The 24040-nt window shown below is 40.9% G+C and overlaps 3 protein-coding genes across 6 annotated transcripts; all 3 read right to left on the reverse strand.

Annotated features, from left to right (window-relative positions):
- Nucleotides 1–1736: 1736 nt before the first annotated feature.
- Nucleotides 1737–7645, reverse strand: LOC133168028 (histone acetyltransferase KAT5). Of its 2 annotated transcripts, XM_061299233.1 has the most exons (14): nt 7554–7645; nt 7407–7473; nt 6741–6809; nt 6526–6662; nt 5991–6059; nt 5543–5713; nt 5391–5465; nt 4452–4514; nt 3911–4249; nt 3685–3825; nt 3519–3612; nt 3295–3454; nt 3122–3203; nt 1737–2811 (listed from the first exon to the last, which is right to left on the reverse strand). In XM_061299233.1, the coding sequence occupies exons 1-14, from the start codon at nt 7581–7583 to the stop codon at nt 2677–2679; spliced, it is 1632 nt and encodes a 543-aa protein (XP_061155217.1). In that variant the 5' UTR covers nt 7584–7645; the 3' UTR covers nt 1737–2676. The 2 variants fall into 2 exon arrangements, with proteins under 2 accessions (XP_061155217.1, XP_061155218.1); XM_061299234.1 differs by lacking the exon at nt 5991–6059.
- A 207-nt stretch (nt 7646–7852) lies between these two features.
- On the reverse strand, nt 7853–18563 carry abcg4a (ATP-binding cassette, sub-family G (WHITE), member 4a). 2 transcript variants are annotated; one of them, XM_061299230.1, is made up of 15 exons: nt 18057–18563; nt 16191–16417; nt 13883–14000; nt 13687–13819; nt 13542–13592; nt 13328–13473; nt 13120–13243; nt 12782–12896; nt 12557–12696; nt 12100–12198; nt 11798–11966; nt 11628–11728; nt 11295–11453; nt 11072–11190; nt 7853–11008 (listed from the first exon to the last, which is right to left on the reverse strand). In XM_061299230.1, the coding sequence occupies exons 2-15, from the start codon at nt 16414–16416 to the stop codon at nt 10783–10785; spliced, it is 1926 nt and encodes a 641-aa protein (XP_061155214.1). In that variant the 5' UTR covers nt 16417; nt 18057–18563; the 3' UTR covers nt 7853–10782. The 2 variants fall into 2 exon arrangements, with proteins under 2 accessions (XP_061155214.1, XP_061155216.1); XM_061299232.1 differs by lacking the exon at nt 18057–18563 and having other exon boundaries at nt 16191–16619.
- Nucleotides 18564–21236: 2673 nt separating this feature from the next.
- si:ch211-117m20.4 (CUB and sushi domain-containing protein 1) lies at nt 21237–23914 on the reverse strand. Of its 2 annotated transcripts, none has more exons than XM_061299237.1 (5): nt 22774–23914; nt 22202–22366; nt 21957–22124; nt 21674–21874; nt 21237–21404 (listed from the first exon to the last, which is right to left on the reverse strand). In XM_061299237.1, the coding sequence occupies exons 1-5, from the start codon at nt 22865–22867 to the stop codon at nt 21391–21393; spliced, it is 642 nt and encodes a 213-aa protein (XP_061155221.1). In that variant the 5' UTR covers nt 22868–23914; the 3' UTR covers nt 21237–21390. The 2 variants fall into 2 exon arrangements, with proteins under 2 accessions (XP_061155221.1, XP_061155220.1); XM_061299236.1 differs by having other exon boundaries at nt 22202–22369.
- Nucleotides 23915–24040: the final 126 nt, after the last annotated feature.

Genomic DNA, 24040 nt, shown 5'->3' on the forward strand with positions numbered 1-24040 from the left:
ATTGTAAACAATCAACCTGCTTACAGACAATTAGAGGACTGAACCCGGACTGGACGATGCATTTTTTTGGCATCCATATTTGTAGATGAATCTTCCTAAAAAAAAAAAAAAAACAGCATTAATAATCACACTTGTTAAGTTTGAAATAAACATTCAATATTATTCCATTGAGGAGGAGGGGGGGGGGGGATACAGTGTCCCACACCCTCCTCTCTTTTAATTACTGTACGCAGTCCCACCGGTCAGACCATATGGTTGTTGTGGGCTAGCAGGTCAACAGCGCTGGTCAACTCTGAGCAGCGTGTGGGTTAAAGGAGTTTGGGGGCAGGGAGGGGAGTGTGTGGGAGGCCGTGTTGTCGGTGCAGTGAGTGTCATGAGCAGATAAGAACCACTTTAAAAAATAAAAACAGGCATGTGTTGATAGGAGCCAAAAAGTGCAAAACCATTCATGCCAAAGTATGGGTAAGAAATGCCAGGTTTTGGTAACTAAAAAGTGACCCCAAGATGAATAAATCATTGCAATATTCATCACATAGGTGTGTGCTGACTCCCATCCAAGAAGAGTTTGAATGTGATCGGTTGAGTCAGAGCAGTCACATCCTTATTATTGTGTGAGCGCCCCTGTGCAAACGTATTATCCTAGTTATTGATTTTTTTCCCCCTTCCAGTCTCAAAAACTATTTCAATTGAGTTATACAGCTTGTCGGTCACAATAATGGGGAAAAGGTCTGAAATGAATTACAACATCTTGGCCTAATCTTTTATCTCAAAACCCTGACAGACCCCATCTTTGTATTTCAATTCAGTTCTTGTATTGGAGTTTATTAGATTGTGTAAATCTTGAAATAAGGCCTCAACTGAGTGTTTTTCCTGACAGAGTTTTGGGCATGGTTTTATATAAAATGCCTAATACTAATCCTGGACGGACCCCAAGAAGCACAATATAATCCTGCAGCTGTCATAAATGAGAGACAGAATGCATTTACTGGATAAAATGAGTAGCGTTTGCCGAAGCCCAATATAAGCACTAAAGCTGTTGCATGAGACTTCACGCGAGCCCCAAGGGCATTCTTGTTTAAGTGACATTTCAAGGAATAAATCTATCAAACAATAAACAACACGAGTAATTTGATTGCACACAAGCCATTTGGTAAACACGAATTCATCCGAGGCCGCATCAAAATTAGACATTTTAAACTTAAGTGATGAGTCACGTGACTTTTACCTGCTCGCTTTTGAATTTCATTCCAATGTTCCACTAAAATGTCACGGAAGACATTTTGTATTGTTTGGACTTTGGCAAACACGGAATATTAAATGCAATGCTGCCGGTGGTAATTACGCAAATGGGGACGGGTAAGTCAACGCTATTATACTGCTCTCTGCTGGTCAATTGTCAGACTGCGATCACAAACGTGACATTCTATTTATTCTCGCACAAATATCACGCAAAATCACATTTTAAGCCGTTCAATTGACGCTTGCTTTCAATTCTTCTTTCACAGATAACCAATTGAAAACATCCGTCAAAAATAAGTGACTAAGTTTAAAATGGCAAAATACCTTATTTCTTAAAAAACATACTTTCCACTCGTTTCTATCAAACAACTGTGTTCCACGTGGATATACGGACAAACTCAACACTTTTTCCCACACGTACTAATATCTTATGACATATCTTCTCCTATTGTGCTGTTTCTTTACGGCATGTAAAAAAAAAATTGGACAACGGTACACAAATTGTACATTAATCTTTAACAGTTCAAGATGGCTTGTATGATAGGTACAATCAATTCCGGTATGGAGTCACAAAACATGGAAGCAGTTTATCTTACTGTAAATTGAAAATGGATGACAATGGTTTAAGATGGATACCACCAGCATTAGGGATGCATAAAAGATTGTTTTATCATTGTTGAAATATGATCTACTGACTATACACGCGATTTAAAATTCTGAAATCTTAATCCAAATTAAATCTAAAGTGCTAGTATAGTGTTTCTGAGGAGTTTGATAACTCAGCTCATGAAATGAGTTTAACAGATTTCAACAGCCACCACATGAGGGGCAATTGAGGGACATCAGGATTATCACTAAAATACATGAACATCAATTTTAAAAAGTATGCCAGGAGGATGCTTACTACACAACATAAGGTGTGGACATGATTTCGGCCCTGAACACGTGGTGTAAAGTTCTAAAAGGTTCCAGGAGTGCACATGAACTCTGGAAACAGTAATGTGTGACACACAATAATACTGCTGTACTTTCAACAAATGAACCTCAGGGAAAAGAGGGATAGGAGGGAGGGGGGGGGTCCTATTATACTTAGAAGAAATCCACTTCAAAAGGTTAGAATTTCATGTTCAAATATGGCCCCACAAGAGATGTTGAGCATGTTTTAATTTCATGTACCCTATTCACCACCTTTCACAAATTGCACAGTTTTGTATGAAGTTGATCATGTACCCAGCAGGGGGAGTGTTGTAAGTTTTGCTGAAGTCACTGTTCAAGAGTTCCAATGTACAGTATTGAACAGATATTCACAATAGAAGCTTATGCATTTTTTTTTTTTTTTTTTTTTTTAAACTTGTCCTGGGTTGGGTGGGGTTTCTGTATTGCAAAACCATTGTGATGCCACCTTCATGCCTGCTGTCCAAATGATCCGAGGAGACTTCACCACTTGCCCCTCTTGCTCCAGTCCTTGGGCGTGAAATGAAGACATTTTGGATCTATGCGTGTGTGTCTCTTCTGCATAGCTCTTTCATGTCCATCTACAATGTCTTCTGACAGAGTCAGGATGTACTGGCCCTTCATTAGAAGGAACATAAATATGAAAAATGAGTCACTTTTTCGTCTGGAAGGGGGGACAAAGTCTTGCATCATGCGACAGATAGATTACTGAGTGAGATCAAGGATTCACAAAAGGCCCATGTTATCAAATATTGTTTGATTTGAAATATTTGGGGGATTACACGTTCACATTTTCAGAAAGCCAATATTAAATCATAGTGATTGCTTCTTAAGTTGTAAGAAGAATAAAATCAGAAAATGTTTCCTGTGTGTTGTGAATCTAGAAACCTTTTACCTGGTACTTAGGGAAAATGGGATGCTCACTCACCTTATAATAGTTGATCAGGTTGAGGTACTGCAGTGTTGAAATGACATCTTCTTTCTTGACACTTGTGATCTCACTGATCTCACTGAGGGGAAAATAAAAAAACACAAAAAAGAGGCAGTTGTGAAACTGTCCTTGACAATCAAAATGTTGACCAAATTCCAACGCTCATGTACTTGATGGTGATCTGTGGCCTCTCGCCATTATCCGGTTTAAGGTCCATGAGAATCTCTAGAATGGTCTGCGACCAGTAGGAGCGATAAGACAACAGCCCGAGGTCTGAGAGGGGTTTCTCCGGCGTGCCCGTCTTTCCTTCAACCTTGGACAATTCGTAACCTGTAGGCCAGATGATGAGGTAAGGTTTTGGAGAACGTGCCTAACAAGCTCAAGGTACACTCACTAAACTCGATGAGAAGCTTCCCGTAACCTCGCCGCTGGTAAGGAGGCAACGTCAGGATGCAAGCCACATTATAATCCTCAGTTGACTCCTTCTCCTGGGGAGGGAGGCGGACAGTTTATTAGAAGCGTATCCAGGTAGTTACAAGCGGACCACACATGTACAGTACCTTTGAGAAGTATCCCACTATGTGGAAGCCTTTGGAGTCATACTCTGTCATTACATAGAAGAGGAAAGGGTCCGTGTCGTAGTACAGGGTTTTGTGGTCCAAGAAACACTTAGCAAGTAAACACAGGTTCTGGGAATAATTCTAAAAAAGAGACAGATGTATTGAATCAGCAATGTCAAAAACAGAAATAGAGTTGAAGGGCAGAACATTGAATGTGCAAACTAACTTTGTTTTTTCTGCCATCAATCTCAAAGAATGAGATAGTTCCTTTGCGGTAGATCTCGTTACCCGGAGGATGTCTGAGGTTACATTTTGTCAAATGTCTCTGGAGACACTTGAGACTTTTGAGGTACTTGAGGCAGAATTCACAGAGGTAGAGAATGGGCAGCGACGTCAGTTCCTGCGGGTACGGGGAGAAGTACCACGGCTTCAGCCTGTGACGACCCAGTTCTATACACTCGATGTTTTTCATTCGGGTGACGATGTCGTCGTGGCTGCGGTCTGACACCAGACTGCCTGTCATGCGGGGTGCGGTCGGGATGCCATCGGAACTGTCCTGTGAATCCTAGGGACAAAAAAGATGATTTTTAGCATATCTGGTTTCAGGGAAATTTGGTCCCGAAAATAAAAAGTTGACTCATCAAATGAAATATTGATGATGGAATTTCTTTGAGCAACATGTAGAATCACAGTGGTTGTACATGTTACGGGGGATAGCATCGTTTGGCAGCAACACACAAATTTCAAATACAGGAAATCAAACAGACCTCTGGTGGTGGTAGAAAGACACTGGCACTTTGAGGCTTGTTATACTGCAAAACCTTTATCATCTAGCAGAGAGAGACACACAAAAAAACGGGCTTTTGGAAACTAGAGGGGAATGTACTGATTTGTATTTTACACTTGCAACACTTTGGTTACTGGGTCGGTTGGAGGTCAGTTTGTCAATCCAAAAGAATGTGTTATCAGGAGCGGGTCTGCATCCCGGATGAGGGGAGTGTGGATTGTTACTGGAATCTTCAGTGGACATGTTGGCATGAGGCTCGATTTAGGCAAGCTCCCAGGGTTTACCACCATAGCATTTCATTTTGAAAATCTTTTTTTAGAGAATGATTACTATCAGAATGACCGTTAGTTTCATCATGAAAGTCAAAAACATCATTCAAACAAAGACCAACATTTTTTTGGGTAACGATGAGGTATACAAGAAGAACTAGTTTTTCAAAGTTTTACTTAGTATTTTTCCCCTGAATACTTATTATTTTCCCCTAATAACTTTTTGTGGAGGAATAGTTTTTAATTTTAGTCAAATATTCTAAACAGTAGAGCAATTTTGAGCTACTCTACCTGCCTGTATACGGATATACATAGAGAAAAAATATTCATAGCGGCGCTAAATGCGACCAAATTCTCAATCACTTATAATTTGAATCATCTAAGTACAACCCTCAATCACTGTTATCTTAAGTCATGACTAGAAACAGCATTTTTTGTTTTCACAGGATTTGTGTACAGTCTTGTACAGAGAAACAGTTTAAACAAAAAAATAAAATTAAAATAAAAAAACATTGGTCACGTTTCACTAATACTTGCAAGGCATGCATTAAAGTGCATTTACAATAACACCTAGTTAAAGTTAAAGACAACCAATGTGTGTGCAAAATGTCAATGAACTGCGAAAATGTAATCACAATCAAATTCCGTACCTCGTCAGTGGGTCCACAATTAGCTTTCCGCTTCCTGCCGGGCTGAGAGGTGATGAGCCTTCGAGCGGTGCCATTCTTCAGAAATAACAAAGGTGTTATGCAGATTAAGTCCGTAATAAAAAGACTTTCACAAAATGTGAACTGATCATTACTGTCGTGAGGGAGGAAATCTGGTCATGGTCTTCTCGGGTCTTGAAGGTGTTCGTCTCCCTCGCGGCGGGGTATACAGCTGCCGGAGACGCCTCGGTTGAAGTTGGCAGGGAGGGCACCGGGGGGGCCGGTGGAACCTGTGGCACCAGAGGGACGGGCTCCACTTTCCTCTTCTGCAATGAACAAGAGTTGTTACAACAGTCGGCTTCATTCGTGATCTGCTCCGATGCGTGTTTGGGCAAACACCCAGCGATTCAATGAGACCGTTGGCCCGTTTTAGGCGTACAACCTGCAGCTTACGTGAGCTGAGAACGAGTTGGACTCTAGGCCACAGCTTATTCAATCAGTAGTTTTGGTTATCTTTCGATTAAATGGAAATTGCACCTTATTCAAATCTGGTATTAAGAGTTGATAAAAACACGTGCTTTTGTGGGTAAATTCAAGTTGTACCGGAGTGGGGAGAGTTTTGCCTCTGGAAGGAGCTGTGGCAGATTGTAGGTTGAGATCTAGACTCTTCCTCTGAATTGAACAGAAAGGAAGAGAAGCAGGTGGGGTTAACTGACATTCGTAAGGGCCGTGAGTTCATTACTCAGATGGACTGTGTATACAAAGTCCAACTGAGAGCTCTCTCTTCAAAGAAAATAACTGGCTCTCCAAGGAGAAGGCCTAGTGAGATAGACATTTTATTACTAAAATTGTACTATTACAGGAACAATCCATATTTCACGCCAAATAATTTAATTATACTTGAACATTAAATGCAATTTAACTGGACTGGCGAATTATTAGAGTACCACAAGAGGGAACCTGCGTAACACCAATGGTATGTGTGCCACAGTTTTGAGACTCACTGAACTTAATGAATGACTTTCCCTTAAAATCTGAATGGCCTAAATTTGAACATTGCTAAAATTATTGATGTGAAATATTTTCAGTTCTTTTTAGTAACAATTACTGTTCAATTCATGGAAATATATCTACTCACCACTTCTCGTTCCGGTGAACTTGGGCGGGAGCCTGGAAGACCATTCTTGGTTGGAGTTTTTGCTTCCTTTTTCGGGAACTGGAGTTTTTTCATGTCCAGCCTATCTGATGTGACCCACTCATCCAGACGTTTGTTGACTTTCAACAAACATTTTATACAATTTAGCCATCTTAGTGGTTTTAGATAACAACAAAGATACAACAAACTATACTCACAGTCAATGTAGTGAACATAATAGAGTTTTCTTCCAGAGACTTCCTTCACACTTAAAATCTCAGCCAATGCTAGACAATAAAAAAGAAATTCAATTAAAAAAAACATTAAATGAATGAGTGTCATCGACAAAAAAAGCACAGTTTTTTAACAAATTAATCTACCTAAAAAGGGTGCATTTTTATTTTATTTTTGTTGGGGTGACATTCTGATAGACATTTTGTGGGGGGATACCACTGTTGTTATGCACATTGTTCAGTGTAAATTAGTCCACTGACAGGATGGTACAAGTGTCAACAGGACAGTATTGCTGAAATTGATAGGTATTAAAAATGTAAATATTATACTCTAGTTAAAAAGGTTAATACGAAATAACACCACAAACGTACAGACCAAACTACACGTGATATCAACTTCTGTCAATTATAATATTCTAATCGTATGCAATTATCAATACTACCTTGCCAGGAGTCAAGTCTTTTTATTTTTTTAAACAGAAAGGCTGTTAGAGTTGGCTAATTGAAACATAAGCTTGTTTATTATGTGCCGACTGTGTAGGGGTCATTACGGGTTTCTATCAACGGGCCGAGGTGTATTATAAACAACTGAGGTTCGCTAGTTAGCGTTAGCTCGTTTAGCATTTAGAAAAACAACCGAACAATGCTTACGCCACTCGTCTTCGTGTTCCTGGTTCTTACGGAGAACGGGAAGGCGGCAGCCCTCAACAATTTCAACCTGTCAGGGAAAATGGGTTTATTTACTTTTGGAAAGTGAGTGACGACTGAAAAATAGCAGTACATCGCTAGGATACCTACCGATGATCCGCTGTCAGCCATTTTCGTCATCTTTGCGAGCTGCAGCGGGGTGTTGTGGGAAAATGCCGGCCTACGTCAAAGGTAACTAAACCAATCAGAAAATACTGCGACGCTATATGCGGTAAGCGGAAGTCGGTAAACGAAAGAGGAAATGACATTCACGTGTCAAAAAGCCCCGAAATAAACTAATCAAATCAGTAATTTATTTTATGGGACACATCACTGATTCACCAATGTTTAACTCCCGTGAGTAAAACAACTGACAATTTGCAAGCAATGGCAAAGGTTATAAATGATCTTTATTATAAGCATTAGAACAGATTTTAGGATACAGACCAACAATGTTTTTGAATGAAAATAATCTAACAAGTAATGATACACAAATAATATCAGACAAAAATCGGTCCACACAAATTTGTACATAATGATAACCGTAGACAAATAAATCACCTTTGACAAGGAGTTTGGTAACTTCAATTCTAGCATGATAAAAAAAAATGTGTCAAGACTGACTTGAACATGCATCTATATGCTGCATTTCTTCAAATTGCATCGTCCCTGAATACTGCTGATATGATACATGATGTGACTCAATTGGTGGATCGAACCAAGTACTTACTTAGGACAATTTTAAAATTTTGTTTGTCGAGTCAGTTATTGTAGGAATTGTTTGGATTTTCAAAGATTGTAGAAATGTGTCGATGTATCCATATTTCGGGGCATTTTCTGTGGTTAGTAAACAAATGAGGCACCATAACCTTTTTAAAAAATATATCCTGATAAATACATAATTTGAAATAGTAAAAGAAACATTATTTTTTTCATTTTTGTTTGTCTTCAACCACAGAGACAAACATTCCCATTCGGGTTAATGACTTCAACACCAGTGCTTTGTTCCTGTGTTAATCAACTTTTTTCTCTACCCAGCAGACAGTGTTTTTTTTTTTTTTTTTTTTCAATATCTTGCAGAGTCAGCAACCAGCTATGCTTTTTGATGTAATTTGAGGATGCTGAAAACACTATCTGTTGTGTTGGCAATAAATTGACTGCAATATTCCTTTCCTGCCACAATTTCCTGTACTTAAGAGGCAATTATCTTGACATGATCTGGCACAAAAGCAATACCTTCCCTGTGGCATTAACATTATTTAAAGTAGCATCGGCATTATATTTGAATTGTATCATTTCTGCTATTACCATTGTAAAGCATCCATTAACATTCACATTAAAATGCCTTTTACTGAGCAGTCACCACAAAAATAAATATACATTTTCCTTAATGAGATGTGTCATTTAGAGTAGTTATTGCACACAATGCCATTGGCAATAAATTAAAGCTCTTAAATAAAGTTTATGTTATAAAACATACAAGAGACGATAGTTAGATGGGATGTTGGATTATCAAATGTTACAATGTTTACTATTGCTATTACTAACACAACCAGGCCCCCGCTACTGTATATTTGACCAACTTTCCAGAAAGGGAGTTACAATTTTTATCATACCTTCTAAATGAACCACCATGTACAAAACAATGCACTTCACTTGCTATAGTCAAATTCAACAGTCAAAACTATCTTCTCCCTTCATACATTTCACCTGAAAATAACATGTATTATTGTTTTACAACTATGATTTTATCATAATAATACTGTAATTGTATATCATTGCCTCCTTTCATTGATTGTGTCTCACATGGTTATCTTTTCACTCCTTCATTTCTCATTCACAGCAGCAACTCATCTTGGGTTTATCTTATTTCTTAGGTTATGCTTTCCCCAAGATGCATACACTTATAGATGGGGGGGTCATAATTTTATCATGAAATTTCAGGTCCTTCAGTGTGCAGGAAACATTCTGTTGTACTCTCCAAACAGCACTCGTTAAACTTTAAGCTATAAAAAATAAAATATAATACAAATAAATAAGATTTTAAAACATATACTGAAAAGTGCATTGTACTTGTATTTTTTTCACAGCATAACATATTCACTGTACAATTGTTGATTATATGCCTACATTATTTTATACATTATATTTAGGATTACTAAGTAGCATAGATTGAATAAGAAATATTTCATCGCAAGTCTACAGGAAAATAGTTGCATTGCCCTGAAACAAAGATGCATGTTTGTGTGTATGTATGTGTGTGCGTGCGTCCATGTGTGGCTGACAAACAGACAAACAGACAGAGAGACAAACATGTACAGTGATATAAGTTGTATGCGCAAACATCCAGCATTGAAGCAGACAAAGCTTGTATCATTCTAGTTCAGAGGCACACAATCAGCCCAGCCAGCATTTCAAGTAACGAGCATTGTTTTGGAAAATGCACATCAGTCAGACATCAGCAATTCTGAATGATGGAGACAAGAAAAGATAATTCCATCATGGAAGGAGGGGGAGGCCAAAGAATCATACAAGTACTTGGACGGATTGCTTCAGACAGAAGAGTAACAGCGATTAGACGGGCGTCTTTTTTTTTTTTTTGTTATTCACCCCCCCACCAACCCTACAGCACTTTTCTTAAGTGCAGCCAGTTGAGTTCTGATAGCCCTCTGTATCAGGATGGAAGCAGCAATCATGTCTGTTTTGTCCAAGGTTGTCTGCGTGCTTCCTGGATGCCTCCCTGATACAAATAAAGAGGTCTTATCCTGGCAGCAAATGAGTAAGACTCACTGATGACATCTTTACAAATCCTTCAACCTCAGTCTTCATGGTGTGCGCCATTAGGCCTGTGAAAATGATCCGTCGTGGGGTAGGAAAGTCAATCTGTGGCAGTTGGTATGTTACGTTTGCATCCCTAAAAAGGACACACTGAACTCAGGGAAAGTGGGAGCTGACAAAAAGTCCTGGCACTTGAAGTTTCCACTTTCCCTGCTCACAACAGGAATGTATTTTTCTTGAAATACGGGTGTTTCAATTAAACACCAATCATTGGATTTCCTGTGAATCTAGGATTTCTATCTAGGCATTGAGAGACAAAAAGTAATTGATGCGCCACTCTCCTTGGAAACAAGTACACATTCCAGATTCTTAGTTGAATTAAACATGCTTTCTGTTTCTTTTGCCATGGTTCATATGTATAGTGAAGATGAGCAGTCAGTCCTGTGATGACAATCATAGAAGGAATCCAAGTTGGAGGACAACGAATGAGGGGACGGCGTGAGGAAACATCCATGTACAACAAGCAGTTTTATGGGTAACTGATATCAACGAGCCGATCCCCTCAACGCTCAGACTTGACTTTGTACCGCAGGACAAAGTAAGTGGCCAGTCTGAGAACGACGAAGAAAACCCCCAACACCATGAAGTCTACATAGAGCTTTGCATCCTCCACATCCAGCAGCTGCAGGACCTCCTCTGGCTTTTGAAATTTACACACAAGACCCGGACATTCAAGCTCAGAGCGGTTCATCCCATAGATGGAGAGTATCACTCCCTCAAAGCCATATCTGGAAGTGGCAAAACATCATGAGCACAGGTGGCTTTGACATAATAAAAAAATCAGAACATACCTGACATAAGATACATAGGAGCTCCACTGCAGGTACTTGGGAATGGTGTCAAAATTTACAAAGAAGCCAGAAAACAGTAGCACAGGTATGGCTGTGACTGGACCGACAAATGTTGCTACCTATGGAGAAAATTACATAGCATTTGCTGAGAGGAAAAGAAATCTCCTAAGTAAGTGGTCTGCAATTGGCAGTCATGTAAAACGAACAAGGAACAGACCCTTACCTGCAGAGATGTGGATGCAGCGCCAATAAGTAGTCCCAGCGACTGGGCTACCAGGGCTGTGGATGTGGACAAGGCCACGAAGAGCAGGTAGCGACCAGCCTCCGCTGGCTGCTCAGTCATCCAGTACACAATACTGCAGTACATGATTGGACAAATCACCTGCGAAGGAGAAAAATTATGCATTGTTATTCTTGTGGTCCCTGCCTACTATCGGCACAAAATGATCCAATACTGTTACCACAAGACAAATCGGAAAACCATTTGTTTGTTTGTCTGACATCTTATTCCGGACAGTTCAAAGGAACCATTGAGTGCCAAATCTATGAACATTACCTGGAATGGTACATCCGCCATTGTTTTTGCCAAATAGTAAGCCTTCAGGCTATACCAGTAGTTGAGGTGTTCCCTTATAAAAACAGGCATTTCCAGAGGAACTGTGGAAGCAAAACATCAATAAGTGACTTGGAATAAAGCAGCAAGTCAATTATTCCAGGCCATCTTACAGGTTAGAACGGTGGGCATGAGGGCAGCAAACATGAGAAAGAGCATCGAGAAGAAGAGGAAACCCGTGTTGTTGAAGACTTTACTGGCGTCGTTTCCAATATTGAGATAAAGTAGACCGATCAGCACGCCGATACACAGATGGGACATCACTCTGAGGTGGGTCAGCACCTAAAAAAAACATCCCAAGTGCACCTGCATGTCAATATACTCTCGGTATTAAGTTTCTGTTTGTTCTTCAGCCAAAAGCTCATTGAGTGAAAGTCTTACATTGTCACATCATTGAACTCAAAACAAGTTTTACCGTGTCCCGGCATATTGTAATGAAGGTTCTTTTGAAGAGGATGCAGAACTGCGTGAAAGTACTGGTGGCAAAGCTACGTTTCTCAAGGGTCCCCGTGTCCTGTGAAGAGATAAAAGTACAAACATCAGGAAAATAAAATAATCGATTTCCCCACAAATAAAGCAGCTTCCACTCATGCAGTTACCAGATAATTAGAAAGGAAACAATACTTTTGTTTATAGTCAGCACTATTGGCTAATGTATTATATACGAACACTCATTAGTCATATGCATGGGAGACCAAAACAGGCATTTAGGAGCTCACGTTACATATTTTATGTATATTTGTAAAAATCAATTGGTTAATAAACACTCCTAAATCCCATCTGATTAAAATGCTCCCCCTATTATTGGAAGTACATTTTGTGTACTCTTCTCATAGTTGCCATTGTGTGGTGTGCATATCAGAATCCCTTACACTGTAGCACTGAGAGGGACAGGATGAGTCACTCTGGTCTATTGAGTTCTTCTTGCCCTCCTCGGAGCACAGTCCACCCTGAACCGCTTCAAACAGCACCGGGTTCAAGTCTCCGTACTCTCCTGATGCCACCTCGATGACTGGCGGGGGAGAAGACGAGCACCTTAGAGAAGGCTTCAAAGATGCCCTCGCATCAAGTAGTAAACATGGAGACCTTGAACTCACTAAAATCTGCAGGATTGTGATATGTTGGACAGTGTAGGCCCAGGTTCTTCAGATATGGGATGAGGTAAGGGACTGTACCCTTGTAGATGCATTGACCTTGACTGAGAATGTACAACTAGAAGAAAAGATACAACAGCGCTTTCATACATTGGTAACTGAATTATACTCACGGGCATTAGTTCCAAAGTAGTAATTGAATCAAAAATAGAATATCATAGGACAAAATTGAGCTGTATATGTTAAGAAATGAATAAAACAGATAAAACAAGATGCCCGGGGAATAACTCTCCTGCTCTCTTATCTTGGCAGAAAGGGAACAATGCAAGCATTCAGGTTACCTTATCAAACATCTCAAAGAGCTTTGCACTGGGCTGATGAATGGTACAGATGATTGTTCGCCCTCCCTGAGCCAGAGACTTCATGAGGGAAACCACCTGGAAGCATGACGCGCTGTCCAGTCCACTAGATGTGACACCAAAGAAAGCGCAGGCTTGAATCCGGAATTGCGCAGAGATGATGCAGACGAGAAGAGACATGATGTTGTACCTGGTGGGCTCATCAAAGAACATGACTGGAGGGTTGTTGACTAGCTCGAGGGCAATGGCCAGTCTTTTGCATTGACCGCCCGAAAGAGAGTTGGTTCGCGTTTGAGCGCAGTCCAGAAGGCCCAGAGCTGTCAGAATCTCATGGACCTGAAACACAAGCAACATGCTCATCGCCGTCCACCCAACTAACCATCAACATATGTACTCAGACTTACCAGTTCCTTTTTGACCTGCATGCTCTCATTGAGTTTCAAATTGGCAGAGACCTACAGGAAAGAGAAACCAGATCCATCTATCTTCTCTAGCGCTCATACACTGATCATAAGGTATCAAAATAAAAACTAGTAGAGGTCACCTTACCATCATGGCCTCCCTGGTCGTAAGGTGCGGCAGTAGCATATCATCCTGCATGATGTAGCAGGACATCTTCCGGAAGGTCCGCAAGTCCCTCGGGCGGCCATTCACCAGGATTTGGCCCTTCATGCCTGTCTCCCTGCATCCAAACACAAACTATGAGTAGTACCAGACAGCGCAAATGTAACACTTGATGTCTCACCTGTAACCTGCCAGGATATTCATGAGGGTGGACTTCCCAGCTCCGGAGGGTCCCATGATACCAATCAGCTCTCTGCTGTTAAACCTTCCAGACAGACACTTGAGGAGGGCCTTGTAACCTAATGGAGAGAAAAACAACCACTTCATATTTCTGCATCTCGTCACAGTGCTGTTCAAAGAAATGGTCACCAAAACACTTTCAATTATTCAAACGTGAATGGATACTCTTTACAATTCAACTTGCTTGTAACTGTCAACATGGAAATGTATGTAATGTGTTTTTAGATAGAAATTTGCATAATGTGTGTTTTTACATAGTTACGACATGCCACAGGCAGTGAAGCAATCCCACACTGTAATTCAATTCAACCTCTTTCGTTTCATCCTTACAAAGATGCAGGCCACTAACAAGCAAAAGCCAAAGACTGCTTTCATTGCAGCATTTTTAATGGCTATGCGGAATAATGACACAAAGGACATTACGTAATAAATGACTTAAAAAAATGTCCTAAACTCTGAAATGAACCCATGATGGAAAGTTAGAAAGGTTCACTTGATCCCTGTTGTGAGGGAAATACGTTTCTCCGTTTCGATGTGCTGCATACTGATGATCCAGACTTCTGCTGAAGCTCGTGTATAATAATGCTTTTATCTGCGTGACACTGCAGGGACGGACATCTTTATCACCATATCTCACTCAGCCATATGGCAGCAAGAGCGGCTCAATGTACGCGACTGACACACATACGCATATAAGAAACATTCAAAGTCAAATATAGTTGCACACGATTTGATATAAACCTATTTAAGTTATTATAGTTTGTGGCGCAGAATTGCACTGCATCATACGTATAGTGCAGTGTTTTGAATATTTTATCCCTTCTCAAATCAAGCAATTAGTAAATGATAACGGCAGCTCACATACAACAAGTACATCACGTAAGCCTGATTTCAGTTTTCTTAGAGGAGCATGACTCTTTGGCTGACTCGTGAGATAACATTTATATTCCATGCTATTATTCCCAGCAGGCCAAAAGCACTGCTTTATCATTATCAGATATTTTCTTAGCAAATTGAAAGGGAGAATGAATTATGAATTATGCAGCATTAATCAAGCGAGTTGTCTAGCCCTAGAAAAACGGCGGAAGATGCTGTCTAAGATGCATGTAAATCAAAGAAGTCCTCAAAAGGTCATTCTTTTCAAACGCAGAGTGATGATCTACCACTTCCACAACTGAAGGCATGTTTCGCCCATTTCCTCCCCCATGGTCAAAGCATTGATGGTCATTATCGGCATGTAAGCAAGTTGTATCATCTTAAAAAAGAACAAATGACTTTCCTTGCCAAGCATGGCAGCCTGGCAGCAGCACCAGCTCTTTTACTGCCCCACCAATAAAGGAGAGAACACAACATTAATCCACAGAGCAGAATGATCATCATCCATAGCGCTTTCTGTGTACGGCCCATTTGCCACAGTCATCTCTAGAATAACTCATAAGCGGTGTCACCGAGATAAAGACTCAAGGTGTTTATGGCTTCTGACATCACGGGCCTTGTGTGCTTCTGTGCACCAATTGGAGCCTAGCAAGACTTTGCTTAATTAGGAATAACAGGCAACCTAGGGGCAACGCAAGCAACTGGACAAAGTGCGGACCCGTTTTGATGAGCCAAGGAAAAACAGTATTGACTTCTGCTCAATATTTCCTGTCTGATCTGCTCTGCTTGAGCAAGACCACCCCATAATAAATACTCTACATGGGACAACACACTTACAATTACAGCCACTGCCTGAAATGAATAATGTCTGGCCTCTCTTAAGCATACATGAACGCACCCGCCTTGTTAAACCCACAGAGGACGTAACAAGTTCAGAGAGGGTAGATTAGTCGGTAAGTCACGCTGACCTAACGTTGGACATCCTTTCATCATTAATAAGGGCCGGTGTGTTTCAATGCTGTTCATATTTCATGAGCGGATCAATCATGTCTGACTCACTGACAACGCAGGAAAAAGAGATGCAAACAGTGTGACGATCTGTGAGCGTCAATTATTTACTACGGCTGAACTTTGCTGAGCACTGCAAAGGCATACGTGTGTGTGTGTGTGTGTGTGTGTGTGTGCGTGTGTGCGTGCGTGTATGTGTGTGTGTATGTGTGCATGTGTAAGAGAGAGACTACACAGCTAGGCAAGAAATAACGAAGAAAAAAAATCTTCCAATTGTGACAGTTCCTTAAAAGCCTCGCTGTGAATGTGTGCACCGAAGCTTCTGACCACCATCCATCATTTTTACTAGGGGTGCAGTACTGTACCTCTCCTCCTCCACCAGGGACCCTCACGGATGGTGTACGACAACTCATTAAATTCCAAGTCCACAGCAGAGCGACGTGGGAGGTGGGAGAATCGCTGGGCCTCAGTGATGTGATTCTCCACTTTCTTCAGGTGCGTGAGAAGGGGCGCCTCCGGGGGTGCCCCGCTGTGGAGTTTGGTCTCCTCCATGGGGATACTGACGGAAACCTGGTCCGTCTTTTCAGCCATGCTGAAAAAGACACACAGATAAATGACAAATTTGAGTTAATAAAGTCAAGTTTCTACACTGACATCTCACGAGACAAAGAATAGATTTCAAAATCTTGCTCAGCTCTGAATGGATAATAAAAATAATAATGTGGCAGTGATATGGATGGTTGAAGTATTATTATATTGCGCGGTCACAAAAAGTAGACCCTTGGGTGCTGATGTACCCTTGACAGTTGACACACATAGCTTCAGAGTTATCTTTTTGTCCCTGGAAAAGATTGTAGTGGAGTCGACCGGTGCTGTCGAATGATAAGACACGTTAATTTGGATAGTACCTTGAGAGATGAATATATGTCTGCACTGCTCTATTTCTGTGTTTCTAATTTCACTCTTTTGCTTCTTACATAAGATAAAAGTCCAGAAACATCACCGTATACTGCTGTGTAATAATGGAATTAATAACAAAACAATATTTTTCAAAATGGGCCTGGTTTTATTCATAATACCAGGTCTTGTTTTCTAGTTGTCTAGTATACTGGAATCCTTTGGCAGATCTGTTAAATGAACATTTGCAAAAATGAGTCACCTTGTCAAATAATTCCTGACAATTACCTTAACTCGCTGCTTGAAGGCATGATTGCGAAGGTTAAAAGCTGGTTTCAGTTTTGCCCATTTAAAGGGCCATCTATTAAATCTGGCAATACATATGCTGGAAAACATTTGAACTCAAAACATTCTGTCTTCAGATATCTTTGGAGCCCTTCCCAGCATAGCATATATTTAATTTGACCCAGCCCTGTGTCATGATAGTCCACCTTAACGTGTTGCTCAAGCAGAAAGGTGTGGTGTTTAAATCTCTTCCAGAATTGCACGTCATCGGCCAAACCTGTGTGTGTTCATATGATCAGTGTGTGAAAAACATGCACTGCAGTCTTGTGCAATAAAATATGCTCACGTGAAGAACCTTGACCATGGCTCTTCGATTGATCACCATGCCATTAGTGAATTTCCATTACCAGGCTACATATAGGCCCTGTAAAACTGACTTTAATGGCCTCTTGCTCAGATGAAGGCCTGCCTGTTGTGTCATCCTGTGTGGCGCCCACAGCTGAGCCACATGCAAGTCTACTATGTATATGTAAGGATGAAATAAGCTTATTATTCATTATCCATCCATTTTTTGCAGTTTATCTGTAAACTGGAGCCCATCCCAGCTGACTTAGGGACAGAGGCGGAGTACACCCTGATTGGTTGCCAGCCAAATTTAGGGCAAACCATTCACACTCACATACAAAACTATTTGGAGTTTGAATTATTTTTAGCATGGTTTTAGAATGTAGGGGAAAGCCAGAGTACCACCAAGAATGAGGAGAACTTGCAAATTCAGATAGGCCTGTGCCTGGATTCGAACACGAGTTTAACTGTGAGGCGGATGTGCTAACCACTAGTGCGCCGTGCTGCCGCTTGTTATTTAATGGTTAGCTGTTGTGCGTGGATAAATAAAAGCAGCTATCAACTGCAATCTGACAAGAATCAAAATGCCCTATAGCTGAAAATCCATTGTGACATACTAATCATGAATGTTTCATGGATGTTTACATGACGGTCACATCAGTAAAAGGTAGACATTCCTTTACATTGCTGTATTATGCACTTACTTAGTGTTGTGTGTTGAAACGAGCAAGTGAGACGCCTGTTTTCGCTCCCTGGGTGGGATAGCAACAGTCCACAGGAGATCCCTTCGGGGAAAAAACAACACAATCCCAGCACATCAGAAGCGCCAACAAATACTCCCAGACGGCGCGTTGATGGAGAGTCCGGGGCAAAAACAATCCAGTTGGTTTGCAAAAATAGCACGGCTGTTTCTCGTCAAAAGATCTCCCGGGGTGCGGCAGACGCTCATGGTGTCATCATCATCCCGCATCCTCTGCACAGGCAACTCCCGAGATTAAAATCATGTCCGGCGTCAAACTACGGCCGTACCCCACTGAGATAACCTTTATCTTTTATTTTATCCATCCACTGTGAGCCTGCATCCCAAATTTCGTTTGAGGTTGATGGAGGAGGATGAGAGGATGCTTGAAAAACCTCCACTTGGCTTCTCGGGCGGAACTAAAGTGCTGCAACAGTAGCTCGACGTGCGGACGGTCGGTCAGTCGGTCGGTGATCTCGTATTAGTGGGGTGCGCACGCCGGTCTGGGAGGTTGCAGGGCGTTGCTGATGGAGAAGGAAAAAGGAGAAGAATAAAACGCAAAAATAATTGGTCAGTTTTCTGCTTATTCCATCCAGCATGTGTGCATTCACTGCATGCACACTTACGCGTAGACTAACAATGACATCATTCAAGGTAAGATCCTGAATTAAAAAAAAAAAAACATTCACAAGCACGACGATTTCATTCCCCTAATCAAAATGTTAATTACGTTTGAATATAAAAGCAAAGGTGCGTAAACAGTGAGGATAAACAGTGGAGAGGATTTGCGTGCTCCACTGTCTCTTTAACGCCCGCACCTGCGCAGCTGCCCGGTGCTGATGCTGCAGTGGCCGGGTTATTTTCGGTAAATCAGCCGGGGTTACTCGCGTTCAAGTGGGCCCAACATGTCTTACATCACCCCAAGGGAGGCCATCAATTCCGTTTTTAGCCAATCACACCTGACTCTTTTTCAGAGCCGTTTAACGCGAGCCCTTCATATCCATCTCATGTGAGCAATTTAATTTGACAAGTGTCAAACTCAAGGCCCAAGGGCCACATCATTTCATGTGGCCCGCTAAAGCAAATCCTGTGTCCATTTCAAGTTTATTGCTAAAATCCATAGCTAAATGACATGCCATCTTCACTCGTCGTAACCCTGAGCTATTGTATGCTTCTTTATTGTTACCAAACTGTTTTTTTTTTGTTGATAAATGAATGAACAACCTATTTTGGCCTTCAAAGGAGTACTCCAGATTGCATGACATATTTGCCCTGTGGAAATAAGGATTGCCTTTGTTCACCTACCTTTGGAACAATCCACTTCTCCTCTTACAAAGGCAAGTGATTTATAATGAAAATGACACTCTGCTGTAAAGATAGAGAGCAAACACTTTTACAACTCAACAAAGAATGTATTTGTAAAGCTATATAACGTAAGGTATTAGCTGTCCAGGTGAGGGCCATATAAATACAAGAGACGTGAGAGGGAAGGGAACAGTCATACATGATGGCTTCAACAAGAATGGCACTCCTCTCCATGGGCCTGCTGCTATTTTCTGTCCAAGAGATCCTCACTGTCAAGGGTAATTATTTTGCACTCATTAAAAATAAGCAGATAACAATTGGCTTGCTGGAAAATATTTTCATGTGTGAATTTCTATAATGCAATATTTTTCTATTTAGAATACTGAACAAAAATAACTTTGATTCACTTGTGTTGTGGAACTTGCTATGCAGGACAGGCCTCAGTTGCCATTAGACTGTCTGTGGAGAACGATCTGTCTAACTTGACCCCTGAGACCTATTTGACGTCCGTGGTGGAAGGAGGGGTGCTGCTGGGAGCTTTGAGGAGAATTCAAGAGATGCAGCCTCACTTCAGGTAACAACACGCACGTGTTGATCTCAGCTGGGGTTTTTTCAAAGTCTAGCTTATGCGTTACATCCACCAGTTTCACCCTGAAGGAAGACCCAAACTACGGGCTGTTTCTGGAAAGTGTGAATGGCGTAGCTGGAAGTGAAAAGGAGCAAACCTACTGGGAGATTCTGTCAGAAAACTTGGGGGAATACACGCGCTTGGATGTGGGTGAGTTTCCTCTCCAGAGCAAATCACATCTTAGGGAGACTTAATGAGCTGTAGTGAGACATGGGGATTTTGGTTTGCATCCACTCATTGCTTTGGGACATCCTTTTGTGTAACGGCTCTGCTGTAATAAATTATGAACAGTATTAGGTCCAAATAAATAATCAAATTTCCATCACACATTATTCCTTTATAATACAACAAGTAAATGTTACATTTTAAAGGATGTCAAACGTTTCACACCGCATCTATTCACATTGTTCCAAAGATGAACTAAGACTCAAAATATGAAGAAGCAGATTGCTTTATTGATATAAAATGGGCACAACTGCCCCTCAAAATTCACACTCCTACCACAAAAGAAAAAAAACAATCTTTTCTTTGTTTTAATAAACCACTTTTCAAGGTAACTGGAAAATGAATGTGAAATTAACTGTGCAGTAAAAATGTGCCCCCCACGCCCCCTCCAACCATGTTTCTTTTGTGTTTTCTCACAGGAATTGGCTGCTACACACCAGCAGAAAATGAACACATAGTGCTGAGGTTCAGGAGTTGGGCCATCATCTGAATCATTTGTGACAGAGTCAACCGATGTAAGGTTTAGGAAAAATACAGCACTATCTGGTGGTTAACATTGGTAATGAAGTATCCAAATGCCCCTTACAAATCAGACCCTAAAATATTAATAAAATACAGCTAAAAAAAACCTAAAAATTTGCAAGTTTTTTTTTTCCATACCTTTCTACAGTGCTGTGTTTGAAGAAACAAACTATCCAACAACATTGTCTGTGTTAAACGTGCCCTGTGAGCTACTCACAGTGCTGCTCCGCCCTTTTGCAATGAGATTAAGGGTTCAGATCCCCGAGGGACAGATGGACGACGCAGTGGAGCCACTAATCCACACAGTTCCATTCCTCTCGTGTGTTTAACTTACAATAAACTACACACTTAAGTGCACATAAACACTAATGCAGACTGTAAATATAATTAAGTCTGATTCTTGGATCAATAATAAGCTTTGAGAAAAGCTGATACCATCTCTTGGAATGTGTTGAGGAATCCAAAGATCGGCCTGGTCCAATTAATATAGATATAGGCATAATAAAGATATCAAGATTGACTCAATTAATGTTACTTGCGTTGGCTTTAAAGCTCAGTTACACCAGATGAACGATCTGCTGTCCTTGTGTTCTGCAGAGGATGTCTCCTGTTACTTTATTTAACCTACAGATACTGAAAACACAGAAAAGAGATGGGTCATACACACTGTGGGATTCTCCTTTAAAGGGAACCTACAGAGTGACTGATGCTAAAGGAAAAACACAGAAGTAACAATCTATATATTTGACTTGTAAAGTGACTCTTAGATAAATTGCACAATAACTAATCCTCATAACAACCACAGTATTGATGATAATGGTTGTAGCTGTAGACCCTGAAGCAACAATTAGAGGGGAGAATTGATGAGTTTTGTAGTATGTTAAGGCCCCAAAGCTACTTACAGCATGATAAAGCACAGTCGCAGATGCAAGGGATACACTGAGAGAAGAAACGCTTCCAGCCGGTCTCCTTCTTCTTGCAGTTGTGTATCTGAGCGCAGCCTTGTTTGGGAGGACCCGAGTAGCTTTTATATTCACAGGTAGCGTTGCAGGTTCCATTGAGTTCCCTCTCACTGATTTCAATGGACCCCTTTTTGCACATTCCTACAAATAAGATTGAGGGAGGGGGCAATTATAAGAGGGAGAAATAGTGTTTCAGTGTTTTGATACCATAGTGTTTACATACTGAGGCAGAAAGGTTTCGGCGTCCATAGGCCATTAGATTGGCAAGTCCGGGTGTCGTTTCCCACTAGCATGAAGCCAGGAAGACAGGAGTACCTCAGTACAGATCCCACCCACCAGTCATCTCCATCCACCATTCCATTAAAATCCACATCTGGCTTCCCGCAGTTCACTATCATCAAATGTAAAAAGCATAAGACCAAGCTATTTACTAATTAGGACTCAAGTGTCCTTTTATTCTCGCATTACCTCTGCACAGAGACTTGTAACCCAGCCAGCAGCAGCTTGAGTCGCCACAGGGATCTCGCTTGAGTTCATGGTGGCGCGCCTTGCAGCCCGGCAGACAAAGTGGGGCTGTCCCTGACCAGTAGAGGTCACCTAGGAAATCTGGTGGGCCAATCCATTCGGTGTCACCTACTGGAAACACTTTGGTTACTTTTTTTTTTTTTTTAAACATCTACGGCAGTGACAGGTGACTAGATAAAATTGTTGAAGATCTGCACGTGACTGTCTTTCTTCAATTCCTGCAAATATGCTGCATTAGTTAGCTAGCTGTGCAGGGCTAGATTTCACAATCATATCATAGATTTCAATCATATCATTGACTCAGAACATGGGTCATTCCAGAATGAGGACATTCTTCATTCTCCCAAAGAAATTGAAATAATCCATGCAAAACAATACAGAAAATCACACTCAGGTGAATGATACTGCACTAAGACAAAACGTAACTTCAAGCAGACAAGAGGTCATCAAAAACAGTTCCCGTCATGAACTCAGCTTTATCAGCAAAGTAAACAGAGCAGCAGAATCGATCTTACCACTAACTTCTACCTCTTCGATCCATTCAGACACCTGAGAAGTTGCACTCTGCAAGGATGTAAAAAACAGCAGCAGCAGGGGATGAAACCTCATTGCTTTTCCGCTCCTTTGCAACGTTTCTGGCAAAGCCTGCAGATCTGGGAAGTCAGTCGAGTCATGATGTTCAGTAAGGAGTCAATCCATTACGGTCCTTACACATTAGCTGAGACAGGCGAGCTGAGTGAAGACGATGGGAGTAACACACTAAGCTTCTGTGTGTAGCCTAATCTTTTAAACATGCAATACCTCTAATGTTGTCTTTTCTGGGCAAGCAGCAATAATTAAAATCTTTTATTTCATTTTTTTGCATTTGAACGCAGCAAATATAATGAAATTCTAAAAATAGCTTACCTGTGTGAGGTCTAAAATGTTTTCCTCATCACTGACAAATTCGGCTTAACTACGAGCTGGAATAAAGCAAAGGTGTCGCCAGGGGGCCCAGTAAAACCCTGCACAATACAACAAACGCACTCCACGGAATGTTTAACTACCAGTCAGGGGTCACCATTTACCAGAGTAATACTGATATTGAAGCTCTACACTTGCTTGATTTCAGTCAGCCGAGGTGGGCTTCATTTCCTTCCAACTCTGAATGGAATAAGCAGTTACAAAATACAAATGGATAATGAAGAACAAGCATTTCACGGTACCATTTTTCAAACTGCAATTTAATTTAAGTTTTGCGTATAGTAGATAAACACGACAATGTGGTAGGCATAACATATCTCATCATAGTGTGGATGCCATTTTCTTGATCCTTCATGTTCCAGAAAATTAACAAACACCAATGTGACGATGCTATATGGGAGGTAGGACGCATAGGATGAATGAATTCAAGTCATAATTCCATAAAAATACAGACAATCTAGTTGTCTACAACATTGACAAACAAGATAGGAGCGGGGAATTGACTAATATAGACTTGTCATTTTGATGGGAAAATGATTCAACTTTACAATCACATCTTACCAGTTACATTCAGTTGAGCTAGAAACAAAAGTGCCTTGAGTCATCATTCTTCCAAAATCATCACTATCTGTCTGCATGTCATGTTCTTGAGGTATACGTATTCTGACACGGATGTAATTGGGTCAAGATTAGAACAGTGCTGCTGCCCAGTCTTTTTTTGCACGTTCTGCAATTTCAGCAGATCATGAAATTCATCTCAATATCAAGTGTGTTATGGGTTGAGCAAAAGATTTCCAAAGGTAATTACAGGGTTCAGGT

Source organism: Syngnathus typhle, linkage group LG15, assembly GCF_033458585.1.
Source record: "Syngnathus typhle isolate RoL2023-S1 ecotype Sweden linkage group LG15, RoL_Styp_1.0, whole genome shotgun sequence".
NCBI lineage: Eukaryota > Metazoa > Chordata > Actinopteri > Syngnathiformes > Syngnathidae > Syngnathus > Syngnathus typhle.